Raw genomic sequence first — 15826 nt, 5'->3', positions numbered from 1 at the left:
TTAATACACTCAAGGGAGACACTGCTTCACTATTAATCTTATTTCCTTGAAACATTTATATTAACTTTTAAATCTTCTTAATAATGAAACAAAAAGTAAAGAGATTGCTAACAAATTACTGTGGATGTAAGCATAAATGTAAAAGCAGGAGTATTTATAATGCAATGCCATATTAGAGAAGTGAAACTCAATCCTTTTGGTTCTCAAATCACTTTTTATAACAAATACTTTATCACATCCTGAAATAAAATCCATACATATTAGGAAAGAAAAGACAATCGACACATACAAAAAATAAAATAAGTATATTCACAATAATATAAATGAAGAATAATATAAAAGTTATTGTAATTCAAAAATATGTATTTCTATACCTAAATGCTTGGGCATAAGAACATATAGCAGGTAAATGGTAGTCAAATGTTTGCATTCACTTGCAATTCATTCATTCATTTATTCATACATTTAAAGTGCTTCTTGAACATCTATTATACACAAGATTCTTTTTTCGGCATTGTGAATACAGTAATGAAGAAAAGAATAAAATTATCTTTCTACATGGGATTGCAGCAGAAAAACGGAGTATGTACACAGTCAATAAATAAATAAATAAATAAATAAATAAATAAATAAATAAACATGTCATATAATGGAACCTATGAAATTTCAGGGGTGGTTTTAAAGAAATACCTGAAGGAAACAGAGGATCTAGCTAGGTGAATATCTACAGGAAAATCATTCTAGACATAGAGAACAAGTAGGAAGTTGCTGGTTAAGGAAGGCAGCATGTAAAATGTATTGCATGGTAAAGCAAGAAGGACCCTGTGGCTGGAGAAGAGTCAGTTTAGGGAGATGTGGTGGAGGGTTAAAGTGAAACGTGGTCAGAGAGGTGGCCAGCAGTCATGAAATTGAGTGCAGCATTATTGGACGGACTTTGGTTTCTTTCAAGGGATGAGAAACTGCTGGTGTGTTTTGTGAAGAAAAATGACATGCTATGACTTACATTTTAATAGATTTCTAAGGAAATTTTGTTGAGAAAATAGTGGCAGGGAGGGGGTAGAGAGCAGTCAGTAGGCTGTTACCATAGTCAGCCTCGGGTATAACAGAGTTCTAGACCAGGCAGTAGAGGTAGTTAGAAGCAGACAATCTGCTAGATTTAATTATACTGCAAATTGGTTCACTGTAGTAGTGATTATTTTCTACTTAAGGAATCTCTAAGTGTTCCACAGTCCAACCTAACAGGGAAGAGAGGAGAGGTCTTCAAAGGAAGGCATTCCTAGTTTTCTCATTTGTTTTGTTTTGTTTTGTTTTGTTTTGTTTTGTTTTGTTTGTGCCTTTACTTTTACCTCTGAGTAGGATTAAATTTGAAGAAATTATGCCGCTGTTTAAAAACATTAAAATATAAAATTGCACAACAGAAGGCATGATTCCTGTAGGTTATTTAAATCACAGTTTTGTTTTCAAAATTTTAATTCGTGTTAAATTACTCTGAAAAAAATTGACATGCAGATGAACTATATCTCCTGTTTATACAGGAATGTAATTCCTAAAAACTGTTAAAGTGCCAAAAGAAAAAAAAAAAAAAAAAGCCTAATAATGCCCTTTCTTTAGGATTTGGTGGAAATAAACATTTACAATATTTTCATAAATTGTGGACATATTGCTAAACAAGTAATATTTCTCAAAACTATTCGTTATTGTATGAAAAATAAAGAAAATGAATGTTTTGGTTGTTATTAACAAACTGTTGTCACTTTGAATTTAAAATGAAAAGTAATAATGATAATGTTGTCAACTAACTTTTTTTGTTTGTTTGTTTGAAGCTTTGGGAAACATGTACAAAACATTGATGAAATGTTGGAAACCAGTTGAAACACAGTAAAATCAACTCGTAAAATAGGACCGCTTCTCTTCATCTACGTTGGGATTTGTCAAGGAGGTGAACTATGACAATATATCAATTTTTGCTACTGTTTCTACTCTGGGTATGCCTGCCACATTTCTGCTCTCCGGAAATAATGTTCAGAAGGACGCCTGTACCACAGCAAAGAATTTTAAGTTCACGTGTACCAAGGAGTGATGGCAAAATTCTCCATCGTCAAAAGCGTGGTTGGATGTGGAATCAGTTTTTCCTACTGGAAGAATATACAGGATCTGATTATCAATACGTAGGCAAGGTAAGTCTGTGTTAAAATGGCACATATTTACATTTGCTCTTTATATATTTTACTGATGAAAATTTGACGGCCATCAAACCATCATTGTTATAAATATGATTCTTTAAATCTCCCTAAAGCATTTTTGTTTACAGAATACAAATTCTAATGTGATAAAAACTGTGGAATGAATATAACATGATAAATGCATACATTTATTTATTTAAATTAATTCTGCCAATAACTTATGAATTAAAGAGGTACTCGAAACTGCGATTTTAGTATTTATGGTTAGAAAGCAATGATAGTGAGAAAGCTGTATGTAAATACGGTCATTTAAATGACAATGCATATGTGTATATGTATATTTCACATTGCTATTGAGTTCAGTGAGGAAGCAAAAACATTTCAAAGTTGTTTAATCTTCTACAGAACAAGAAAGCAAATGTGAACAAGAAAGCAAAATATGATTCAAGGACAAAAATGTTGCTTATTATAAGAAAATTTATTCTAGGTATGAATGTTATTTATTTTTCTTAGGCCACACTATGGGTGCATTTGTATAAAGAAAAACAAATAGGAAGAAAAGCAGGTAAAAATAGTTTAGTTATTCCAATATGAGGTGGACAGAGGAGAGTTTTCATTCTACAGAGTTATAAATTTAGTGAGGACAATTAGTTGTGATTGGGAATGAAATGAAAAGCTTAACATAAAAGCACTAATGAATGCTTTTATACACTAGGTTGTATTAAGTTCAAATTTTCTTTCTTGACACGATCTGAATCTAATTGAAGTCAGATAATGCCTTAGTTGACTTGAGAGCTTAAGAAGAAATTCATTTAATAGCCAATATTATTACCTTTATAGATAGTCTATGAGAATATGTCAAAGAAATAAAGGGAAATTAAGCACACTAACATAAATCACACGTTAACACTACACAATTATGATGGACACATTACTGCATTGCCAACTTTTGCATTAACCTTAACTGTGATATCTTCATTGGAATAATTAAAATCGTGCAAAAGCTTTTTTCTTCTAAAAATCCTATTTTTGAGACAACATTTTCATTGATTTTGAAACACTGATATGTTTTGTCATATTGCAATCATTTCAGACCTTTTAAAATATTTGGTAAAATGAGAAAGATGAGGTTAAATATCATATTGACTAGAAAGAAAAGGAAAAGAAACAACACCCTAAGGAATCTTACCAGAAAGCACAGAGTAGCAAGCTTTTCACAGATCTCATTGATTGAAAGCCTGGGAATAGAGAGTGAAGGTTGCTCTCATAGACAACTTTTAGTTTATGAAACTAACTGCATAAAAATATAATAATTGAAATCTGGGCTGTAGAAACTATAAATAGTTTTCTTTGGTTCTTCCTGTACATAGCAGTTAGCTTGTTTGCATCTATTTCCCTTCTTCTAGTACTTTATGATGATCTAATAAATGTTGGTAAATTGAATTATCATCATTACATACTCTCTCATTATAGTCAAGCTACTTCTTATTTACTTTGTATTTTTATCTCATAAAATATCAACACCTTGACATCAAGAACTGTACTTCATATCTCTTAGAGCAGTGAGAGAGTGTTAAGCTCTTAGAGTAGATCTTACTAACTATTTAGCTGATTGAATTCACCTGAGTCATATTACACTGAATTCCCTCTGCCATCTGGTGGCATTTGGCTCTTTGGCAGAGAAGACTAGTCTAGAAATTTTAATCACTGAAGACCATTAAGTTGGTAAATTTAAGATATACGCATCTTGATATACAACTCAAATTTTATGCTTCCTACTCTGCTTTATGAAAACAAATTAGAAAACTCTTTAATGAGTATTGGTGTAAGGAATTTGTGAATGTGTTCACCAGTTCTTTTCCATATAGACTGTGCTGAACTGCTAGAGTAACAGAAATGATTTAGGTGTTATAACTCTCCGACTTCTCTGAGTCTTTTAATGGCCAGAGTATCTAGATTTTAGTTCACATTTCAATCAATTTTCTAGTTTCCATGGTGTATTCATGTCATAATCTGTGAAATAGATGCTTTAACATTTTTTGTCTATACTATAGTATTGTATTAATTACCTTATTATTTGTATTACATTAATTACTGGTACAATTAAAATATTATTTAAGAGATAAGACAGTGTGGCGATTCCTCAAGGATCTAGAACTAGAAATACCATTTGACCCAGCCATCCCATTACTGGGTATATACAAGGATTATAAATCATGCTGCTGTAAAGACACATGCACACATATGTTTATTGCAGCACTATTCACAGTATCAAAGACTTGAAACAAACCCAAATGTCCATCACTGACAGACTCGATTAAGAAAATATGACACATATACATCATGGAGTACTATGCAACCATAAAAAAGGATGAATTCATGTCCTTTGTAGGGACATGGATACAGCTGGAAACCATCATTCTCAGCAAACTATCACAAGAACAGAAAACTAAACACCGCATGTTCTCACTCACAGGTGGGAATTGAACAATGAGAACACTTGGACACAGGGTGGGGAACATCACACACGGGCACCTGTCATGGGTGGGGGGGACGGGGGAGGAGGGAGGAAGAGCATTAGGAGATATACCTAATGTAAATGATGAGTTAATGGGTGCAGCACACCAACAGGGCACATGTATACATGTGTAACAAACCTGCACATTGTGCACATGCACCCTAGAACTCAAAGTATAATAAAAAATTTTAAAAAAAGAGATAAACATGCAGATGAAGATATGCCAAAAAGGCAATGTTTATGATATTTTAATAAACAAACATTTTGATAAATATAACTTGAGGCTAAAATATATTTTCCTTGTGAAGTATACAAGACTTAAAATCCCCCACATATTCTCTCCATCATTATTTGTAAGGAATTTATCATATAGTCATATTTTCTTTCAGAAATTATTCTTCCAGTTTGTATATCCTTTAAGTAGGCGTGTGATATGGTGATAAGTGTTTCAATGCCTCTGGGTTGGTTTAGATGTTGGAGTAATATGTGTTCCAATCACTAGACATATGAAAACACAGTGACAGATATCTCTCTATATGGGGAATATTTTGGGAGCTCACAAAGCACTCTCCCACCAGCGATGGAGAGGCTTACACTGGTTTGATGAGGACAAGACTAGAAAGCACCTGTGTGGAGCAGAAGAAAAAAATTTTTAAATACCCATACAATTAGCTAACCAGACCCTAGGAAGAATTGATGCCTATAATTTCTCAGATAGAAACCTATTACTGCTATGTGGTTAAAGCAAAATGAAAAAACCATTACTGCTCATTGGGTTAAAGCAAAGAGGAGCTTAACAAAACATACAACTGTTAATCAGAAAATCTAGGATGTGGCATTTTTTTTGCCACTGTCTCTTGGCCTTCTCTGAACTTCTCTTGACCTTCATTTACTTATCCATGAAATCAAAGGGCATGATTATAATGTATTATATACACTAATGCACTAACATTATATATACTAAATAATTTCTATTATTGTACTCACTTCTAATAATGTTACATTATAAATATAAATTATATGTGTATTTAAAAACTCATTTAGAAAAAAAATCAAGAGAGGGAGAGAGAGAAGGAAAGGAGAGGAGTAAAGCCCATTGGCTAATTGTCACTGCCACAACTCCTTTTGTTTTGTAAGAAACAAAGTCAACCGTACTCAATTCAAAACATTCATTTGTTGAGTTCGCCATAAAAAGAAACATTTTCCGGTAAATCATTCTGTTAAATACATTCTAAACAAAAGCATATTTCGCGTAAGAGCTTTCTTTTTCCATTTTTTCCGTGATCTAATCATAACACTGACCTTTAAGAATCTTCCTGTATACTGGAATTTATTGGAATATGTGGATATTTCCTGTATACTTACTCCCCTCTCTTTATCTTCCAAGGCAAGAGCTTCACATGTTGAACTTCAAGGAACCTACTTTTGAAATATGTTACCTCCATAGTGAAACCTTCTGTAAATATTTTAAAATTTCCAAATTTAAATTCAAGGAACATTGTGTTTATAAACTCCTATTTTTTATTAGTTTAATATTTTTTTACATGTAGTTTCTAGTCAGTTTCCTATTGCTCAATCCAGTTGGGTTGAGGAGATAATTTCAAATTCCTCAGCTTCCATATCTTCAAATCTAAAGTAAATAATGATATTAAACTGTAAAGTCTTGAATTTACTTTTAGTTGTAATAAATATGCAGTTCTAAGCAAATCACTAATTTTATATTTCCTGCACAAACTTTGTCTATATTTTATATGATAATTAGTCTCAGGTGGTAAAAAAGCATGTTAAAAATAGATTTTAATCAAAACCAAAAATTGAGAAAAATCCCAAAACACCAAAAAAATAAAAATAAAAATAAAAAATAAAAAAATAACATAGAGGGGCAACCATAAATCTTATTCTAAGTCATTATAGTAAAATCTCTCTTGCCTTTTCCTAACAGTTCTACCTAATTTTATTTCTTCATGGGTTCTTACTTCTAAATATGCTCTCAATACTTCTAAATATGCTCTCAATTATATTCTTCCCTTCAGAGTTAGCATTACTGTTTGTTTCCCACAGTGTAGACTTCTGACAAGACCTCCTGACCTCCTGTTTATGTCCAATCTTAAAGCATATGTTTTTCTCCAGTCTCGTGGTCATCCTTCTCTATAGACTTGTCTGCTCCAAACACCCACTATGCATGAAGTATATATTCCTTCTTTCAGTAAATATGTGGAGGACCTTCTAGGTACCACTCTGGTATTATGCACACAGTAGGGAAAATATAAGCTCTCTGCTCACAAAGTGCCGGCCTTTAAGAAAGAGAACAAATACTAAGAATAACAGCAAGTTATGGGCCTCTTTTGTCTCAAATATAACACAGACTCCACAACCAAGAATAAAACAATAGTCGACAAATATTCCCATGTTCTGTTTCTGCAGTACTTGTAAATACAGTGAAAATGAAACAGTTTGGGGGTTTTTTACTGTATGAATCAATGTTACTAAATGTTAAGATTGAAGACTCAAAAAGCATGCTTTTATTGTTTTATTGATCTGTTTATTCCTTGGGAACGTATTTTTGATGTGAAATACCTCTTAAGGAAATTATAATTGAGAATTTCTAGAGCATCTCTCTGAAAGTGTAAAAACTGATCCATGAGAGACTAACTCAAATTTAAATATCAATAAAGCCCAGAAATAGCAACTGCGTCCACCATATTAGACTGCATCCCTTTTACTCTTGATAACACGGACACAGTCATGTCAACTGGCCGCAGCTGGAGAAGGAGTAGCTGGAACGAAGTTGGAGGAGAAGCTGTTCTGACCTCCACCACTTCAAACTTCCTAGGCTAAAATAAATCTCAATTGCACAAGTGGACAATCTTTACATTATATGAGAGTTCAGTATGTAGAAAACACTCTATTTGATAATTGAAATGAGACTGTTCTTGAGACTAAATGTTCCCAAGTGATTAAAAAAAAATTATCCAAACATGACCAAAACGACCTACATAAAAAACAACTGTTTACTAAATATAAACCTGCTTTTAGTGATTAGATGGGGTAGGGGGATATAGGGATTTTGGGACACAGTCATTTTTTATTTGAACCGTGTCCATTGCAACCATATAATGAATAGAATATGAAAACATAAATGCATTAGTAAATTTTTCTTAGAGAAAGTCCTGGAAAACATTAATCAGGTTGATGTGATATACATTGACAGAGACTCCTTTGGATTAAATGATTATAAATATCTTCCTGATGAGTGGACATTTGCATGAATATAGACATTATTTCTTTAATATGTAAAGACCACACAAACACACAAAATGTAAACCTGTATTAAAATCTCTAGGGACTTCAAGTAAGAAGTAATAAAAGCATTTGTAAATAGAGGCATGACTTGCAGAAAACCGTGATAATTTTCAGAGCAGACCACCTCTTTGTTTTTAGTTCTCAGAATGCATACAATGTATGTATCTCTGCATACAATATTTTAGCTAGCAGTTAGGTAGGGAAAATACATCTTCAAATCTCACTATATCATTTTAACAAAATATTCAGGAAAATCCTGAATGTGTAAATTTTGCACTCATAATTCTCCATCACAAATTTGAAAAACTTTATTCAATCAAAATATCCAAAGAAAAATAAAACATTTATATCTATAATTTAGCCAATCATTTTTCAAATGCAGAATTTCTAAAATATGTAGTCAAGAATGAAGATTATATGAAAATGGAGTCAGTGATTTTTAGTAAAAGTGCAAGAGAAATCTCAGTAAATGAAAACTGTATTAAATCTCACATAAATTTTGCTCTGTAGAAGTTATCTCAATATAATTTGTCAATAACAAGTAAGTACATATATAATAGCAATGAAGCATGGTTATTGTTAATATGATATTATGAATTACTAGAGCTCTGTCATTTTCTTTCTTGGAGGCAATATATAATTATATGTTCAATTAAATTTTGTACCCATTGTATTGAAGAATAATGCTCTTTTCTGTAAAGTAAGTGAAAGAGAGGGATGTATGTTAATGTGTTTGCTCATCAATATCTCATACTTGGCATATGTTCATATATTAAGGTTCTCACTTGTTTCATATGAAAGCATGAATAGGAGGGAGCCCTTTAATAGGTTTCCTAAAGTAAATTCTTAAATATTCACTTCATATAAATTCTTAAATATTCACTTCACTAAACGTCTACATCCATTTTATTAAAGAATATGGGCTATCTTACTGTTTTATTATTATTATTGTTATTAATCACTGAACTGTGTTCCATGACTCCTAGTAATTTTAATTAAGAGTTAACATGACTGGATGCGATGGCTCTCGCCCGTAATCCCAGCACTTTGGGAGGCTGAGACGGATGGATCACCTGAGGTCAGGAGTTCAAGACCAGCCTGACCAACATGGTGAAAACTTGTTTCTACTAAAAGTACAAAAAAATTATCCGGGCGTGGTGGTGTATGCCTGTAATCCCAGCTACGTGGGAGGCTGAGGCAGGAGAATCGCTTGAACCCGGGAGGTGGAGGTGGCAGTGAGTTGAGATTGCAGCATTGCACCACTCCGCCTCGGCAAAAAGAGCTAAACTCTGTCTCAAAAAAAAGGAGTTAAAATAAAGAAAAACATGTAAATTTTCAGGTAGGTGGATTAAAATTGAGAGGGGAGCAGCAACTTTGTTAAACTATAACTTAAAACCTTTGCTTCTCTCCTTAGAACTCTAATCCACAATAGGCAAAGGGAATTTAATGTAAATTTCAGATTCCCCCTTTAGCAAAATTATCTCACAAACTTCATGTTTAAAAATATACTGTGCATTTATAGATTACATAAAGCTATTAAATGTAAAACTTTATATTAAAATGTTAAATCCTAGCCCCAGATTAGAGGTATATTATCAAGTAGGAAACTGATCTGTAAGAATGTATACTATTATATCAAATTTTCTAAAGGAACATTTTATATTTGGCTGCAGTTTAGCTTAACTTACATCATCAAATTTCTCACCATTCAGTGGTGTCATTTTCAAATACCACCCCAAAAAAAGCCCAAGACGACTGAGCTTTTTCAATTTCCTTTGACACTCCTCTGTCGCTATTTACAAGTCTACATCATAGGCGTAGCACCAAATCTAGTTTGTGTCTGTTTGATTTTCCTGAGTCTAGCAGAGCAGAGGGACAGAAATGTGAATCATGAGTGTACTAGGCTTCTGCCCCTGTCATAACTGAGCTTCTGAAGGGACACAATAAAGAGAAAAAAACACAAATCTAGGAAATGACCTTTGATTATGTTTACTCCTAAATGTAGAGAACATCCAAGTAAAAGTATGTTTGGGCCAGGCGTGGTGGCTGACCCCTGTCATCCCGGTACTTTTGGAGGCTGAGGCATGTGGATCATCTGAGGTCAGGAGTTTGAGACCAGCCTGGCCAACAGGGTGAAACCCTGTCTCTACAAAAAATACAAAAAATTAGCTGGGCGTGGTAGCGGGCACCTGTAATCCCAGCTACTTGGGAGGCTGAGGCAAGAGATTTACTTGAACCTGGGAGGTAGAGGTTGCAATGAGCCAAGATCGCACTACTGCACTCCAGTGTGGGCAACAAAAGCGAAACTCCATTTTTGTTTTGTTTTGATTTGTTTTGTTTTAAAGAAAAAGTATGTTTGTGTGTTGGTGGAGGGAAGGAGACTATGACTGTTCTAGAGGCCAAAGAAGCAAAACGTTCCAAGAAATTGATGACTGATCTTGTTGAGTGATACAAACTCATCACAGGGACAGATGTAGCAATTTAGAGATCCGTGTGGACCCAGAAGAGACTTATTGTAATAATCTGGGCAAATGAGAATAAGATGGCTTTCAGTTAGACTGGAAGAAGGCTACATGCTAGGTTTTCAGAGTCATATTATTAAGATTAAAAATTAAGTGGGCCGGGAGCAGTGACTCACGCCTGCAATCCCAGCACTTTGGGACACGGAAGCAAAGTCTCCCAGTGCTTGAGCCTGGGAGTTTGAGATCAGCCTGGGCAACATGGCCAAACACTCTCTCTACTAAAAATACAAAAAATTATCCAGGCATGGTGGCATGTGCCTGTAGTCCCAGCTACCAGAAAGGCTGAGGTGAAAAGATCACCTGAGCCTAGGAGTTTGAGGCTGCAGTGAGCCATGATCGTGCCACTGCACTCCAGCCTGGATGACAGAGTGAGACCTTGTATCAGGGGCGAAAAAAACCTATATTTGAAATGATGAACAACTAGAAAGGTAAGATATATTATGATGTGGATAGTAAAAAAGGATCTGAGGTCAGTCACAGTGGCTCACGCCTGTAATCCCAGTGCTTTGGGAGGCCAAGGCAGTTGGATCACTAGGTCAGGAGATTGAGACTAGCCTGGCCAACATGGTGAAACCCTGTCTCTACTGAAATACAAAATATTAGCCGGGCGTGGTGGCATGCACCTGTATTCCCAGCTACTTGGGGAGCTGAGGCAGGGAATCCTGTAAACCTGGGAGATGGAGGTTGTAGTGAGCCGAGATTGTGCCACTGTACACTCCAGCCTGGCAACAGAACAAGACTTCGTCTCACAAAAAAAAAAAAAAACGAAAAAGAAAGGATGTGAATGTGAACCTCAGGTGAGCTCACTCTTTTTGTTAAAAATTGTAGTTAAATATATCTATATTAAGCTCAAAGTCACCATCATACATAATCAGCAAACAAAAAATCATGCTAATTTAAATCACCGGTTTTTAAAAAGACCTTTCTCATCAGCAGTTCTTAACATTCTTCTGGAATCAAAATACTGTATAATTACTGTCACATAAAATTTGGGGGGTACAGTTAAATAAGATATATAATATTTTGAAACTTGATGTAGCCTGATAGTGATACCTTCAAAGTTCATTTCATTTTTTTAGGATTTCAACAACCTCATGATGTAGATCCAATTATCTTTCATTTATAATTAAGAGAAAATATGTGCCCTCATTGTCTAAGTTTTCTAATGGTATGAATCGAGAAAGTTGTAAAGATGGGCTTCTAACCCTGAATATATGACTCCAGGATTAGAACCAACATTATATCTCATTCACCATTATTAAGACTATTCTTGGCCGGGCACGGTGGCTCATGCCTGTAATCCCAGCACTTTGGGAGGCCGAGGCAGGTGGATCATGAAATCAGGAGTTCAAGACCAGCCTGGCCAAGTTGGGGAAACCCTGTCTCTACTAAAAATACAAAACTTAGCCGGGTGTGGTGGTGCATGCCTGTAGTCCCAGCTATTCAGGAGGCTGAGGCAGAAAATTGCTTGAAGCCGGGAGGCGGAGGTTGCAGTGAGCAGAGACTGCGCCACTGCACTCCAGCCTGGGTGACAAAGTGAGACTCCCCGCCTCAAAAAAAAAAAAAAAAAAAAAAAAAATTCTTATATTTATTACTATATATTACCACATCAAAACAGTTATATTTTTGTTTAAGTAGCACGCTGATGAATAATTAGCAGATTTTTTCTAGTTAAGTACAAAACTAAGTTTGCATATGTAATAGAGCTCTTTTGACTATTTCACAGAAAAATCCAATTAATTTTCATAGCCATTATGTTATTATTTAATTTATATTTGGAATTGATGATGCATGCACTTTTTACAGAAAAGGTATACAGTTAAAACTAAGATTCTCATCATGATCCTCAGACATCCCCAGTTTTCTTCTTTAAAAAAACATATATTTCCAGTTTTTTGTTACATATTCCCAGAGAAACATGTAAAGACATGTGTGTTATCTTGTTTTTGGAAACATGGCAGTGTACTTTATGAGATATGAGATGTTAATGTAATCTGCCTTTTTTGTTTTGTTTTGTTTTGTTTTGAGACGGAGTCTCGCTCTGTCGCCCAGGCCGGAGTGCAGTGGCCAGATCTCGGCTCACTGCAAGCTCCGCCTCCCGGGTTCACGCCATTCTACTGCCTTAGCCTCCCGAGTAGCTGGGACTACAGGCGCCCGCCACCTCGCCCGGCTAGTTTTTTGTATTTTTTAGTAGAGACGGGGTTTCACCAGGTTAGCTAGGATGGTCTCGATCTCCTGACCTCCTGATCCGCCCGTCTCGGCCTCCCAAAGTGCTGGGATTACAGGCTTGAGCCACTGCGCCCGGCCGCTGTTTTTTTTTTTTTTACTTAAAAATATAAACTGGGACTCATTGCATTACAGTACATAAAGACATTTTTCTCTTTCTGAGTAGCTGAACAATATTCTTTCTAATGGGTGCACTAGAATTGTTTTAACATTTTTAAAGGACATTTAGATTGTTTTTAAAAAAATTGCTAATATAGCAATTTGACACAGAGTTATATCTTTAGGAATTATGATTACAAGTAGAAATGCTGAAGTATAGTCTTGAAAAGTTTTAAACTTTGATAGGGATTTTATGTTGCTCTCCATTGAGGTTGTTTCAGCTTAAACCAATGACTATGAAAGTAACTGTTTTTCCACAACTGCAGCGAATCACTGTATCACCATTATCATTTTTATTTATTTTATAAGTGAAAAGGTTTATGAGTGACATTTTATTGTTCATGCTAAGTGAGCATGAGCATCTATGTGTTTAAAGCATTTTGCAGTTTGAAAACACATTTGAAAATGTGTTCAGATCCTTTGTCAATCTTTCTATTGACATGGTAGTATTTCTTTTGATCCACAGTCTGTCCTTATTAATTGACCTTTATGTTTTAAAAATTTTAAACATAATGCATATTTCAATTTACATAAAACATATATACACTTTAACACATACATAAAAATCAATGGAAGCGTCCTCTTCCCAGTCCAGGAAATGGAAAATTTCTAGCCCCCAATAATTCCTCTCTGTGGTGTGTTAATAGCAACACCATTTCTCCTTCCGAGAGGTGCCACTGAGCTTTATTTTGTGATAGTAATGTCTGTTTCTCTTTATGGTTTGAATATCTACATAAGTATTTCTAAATAAACTACTAGAATTTTGGCTGTTTTTGAAATTAAAGTGCAATCGTAATTCAGATAATCTTTACCTTTCTTCTTTTGCCAAATATTGTTGTGTAGAGTATCATTCTCCATAAATGTATTTGAATTTGGTACAATCCTATTAATATGGATCACATTTCAATGGATATATTATGCACATATCAGTGGGTATGTGGAATTACCTCTTCCCCTAGTTTTCAGTGTTACTAACAATGCTCCTACGATCATTTCTATACATGCATCCCGATACTCATGTATGTTAGTATATAATCTGAAGTAAAATTGCTCTTCTATAGTATGTACCTAGCTTTAATCTTTTCAGAAGTTGTCATGGTACTTTCCTAAGTTGTAACCAAGACAATTTATATCAGCAGTGAATGAGTTCCTGTTATTTGATGTCAGCATCTTAACTTCTTATTTTTAGAATTTTAAAAATATCTTTTTTATTCACATATTTCTAAATATCAGTAATCTTTCATCTTTGTAATTAAGTTTATTTTAGATCAAAACATTTACTTTTTGTGTTACCAAAAATAAATCCAAGCAGATGATGAAATAAATAAATTTGCTAAGGGTACCATCCTGGATTCTCTGTTCTAGAATTTAGTAAACAGGTCAAGTTTAGGTTACTTAAACACTTCTGGATGATTATAATTATGTATTGAAGTTTTTCAAGTGTTTTACTGATAGTTTACTGATAGTTTCTTACTGATTGTTTTCTTGTGGATTGCTTCGTTCACAAATTCAAGCTATGCTTGACTCCTTGCTTTCCTCAAGTATTCACCAGTATTCTGGTGAATTCTTGAGGAAAGCAAGGAGTCAAGCGTAGCTGAAGCAAAAGCAGCGAGAGGAGAGTGGTAGTTGAAGCGGGAAAAGAGGTAACAGGTCGGGGAGTGCCCAGAATCCCTAGGGTGTGGTAGACTGAATAATGGCCCCCAAGGATGGCCACACCCTAATCCTCACAACTGTGAACATGTCACTTCAAATGTCAGAAGAGACTATGCAAATGTGATCAAATTAAGGATCTTGATGTGAAGCAAGTATCCTGGATTACATGGGTGATCCCAATATAACTCAGTGGTCTCTGTTAAGAGTGAAGCAAGAGAGTCAATTTCAGAAAAAAGAGATATGACAATGGAAGTAGAGGTTGAAATGATGCACTTTGGAGATGAAGGAAGGGGACACAAACCACAGAATGCAGACAGCTGGAAAAGGCAAGGAAACATAGTCTCCTTTGAAACTTCCAGAAGGAATGCAACCCTATCAGCTCCTTGATTTTAAACTTCTGACATTTAACAGCTATAAGACAATGAATTTGTGTTGTTTTAATTCATTAGGTTTGTGGTTATTTCTTACGCTAGGAATCGGAAACTATTATGTAGGGTCTTTTATAAATTCTGACTTTTACTCTATGTTGCATGGGAAGATACTGTAGAATTTTTAGCAGAAGGCTGATATTATACTAATTACGGTTTCACTAATGGGTACTAGGCTTAATACCTGGGTGATGAAATAATCTGTATAACAAACCAGTAACTCATTTTCTTCTACAACAAAACTGAGGTATCATAGGATATCTTTAGTAAATTCTATCTACCATTCGTGAGAGTAATAATTCCATCTCACACAAATTATTTAAGGGAATGGAAAATATGTTGATACTACCTATCTGATTTTATGTGGCTAATATAAGTTTGCCATCTAAATCCAATAAAAATAGTTAAACATAAGGTATTTTACAGGGAAATATCTTGTATAAAATAAGTAATTTTTTAAAACTCAAAAATTATATATAATCTGCATAATAATCTGTGTAACAAAACCCCATGACATGGGTTTACCTGCACATGTACCTCTGAACTTAAAATAAAAGTTAAAAAAAATAAATTTTTCACTCTGTCTTCTGGCTTTAAAGTTGATACGATAGAAATTTCTGGAGTATTATATGTAGAGTTTTTGGGAATGTTGTTAAGGGTGTCTCCTAAGTCAAAGATTTGGCCTGAGCAACTGGAAACTATAAATCTGCTTTTATTTGAAGTGATAGAGCATTAGGGAGGAAAAAACAGATTTCAGCTTTGGATATAGTAAGATCCATGAAGTTCTGAATTGTAAATTGGAATTTCTTAGCAGTAATTACCTTCTATATGATG

General features: G+C 34.4%; 1 protein-coding gene across 4 annotated transcripts in view; it reads left to right on the top strand.

Annotated features, from left to right (window-relative positions):
- The window catches only part of CDH10 (cadherin 10), a 164988-nt gene that overhangs the window by 51988 nt on the left and 97174 nt on the right, over nt 1-15826 (top strand). For all 4 annotated transcript variants that reach the window (XM_025388156.1, XM_025388153.1, XM_025388152.1 and 1 more), the window contains exon 2: nt 1824-2177. Coding sequence is in view for 3 of the 4 variants with exons in the window: in XM_025388153.1 (XP_025243938.1) it covers nt 1947-2177 (231 nt within the window). In the remaining variant the exon portion in view is untranslated. The remainder of the gene's footprint in view (nt 1-1823; nt 2178-15826) is intronic.

This window comes from Theropithecus gelada, chromosome 6, assembly GCF_003255815.1.
Source record: "Theropithecus gelada isolate Dixy chromosome 6, Tgel_1.0, whole genome shotgun sequence".
Classification (NCBI taxonomy): domain Eukaryota; kingdom Metazoa; phylum Chordata; class Mammalia; order Primates; family Cercopithecidae; genus Theropithecus; species Theropithecus gelada.
Note: the sequence above shows the minus strand (reverse complement) of the source record. Positions and strands in the feature narration are given on the sequence as shown.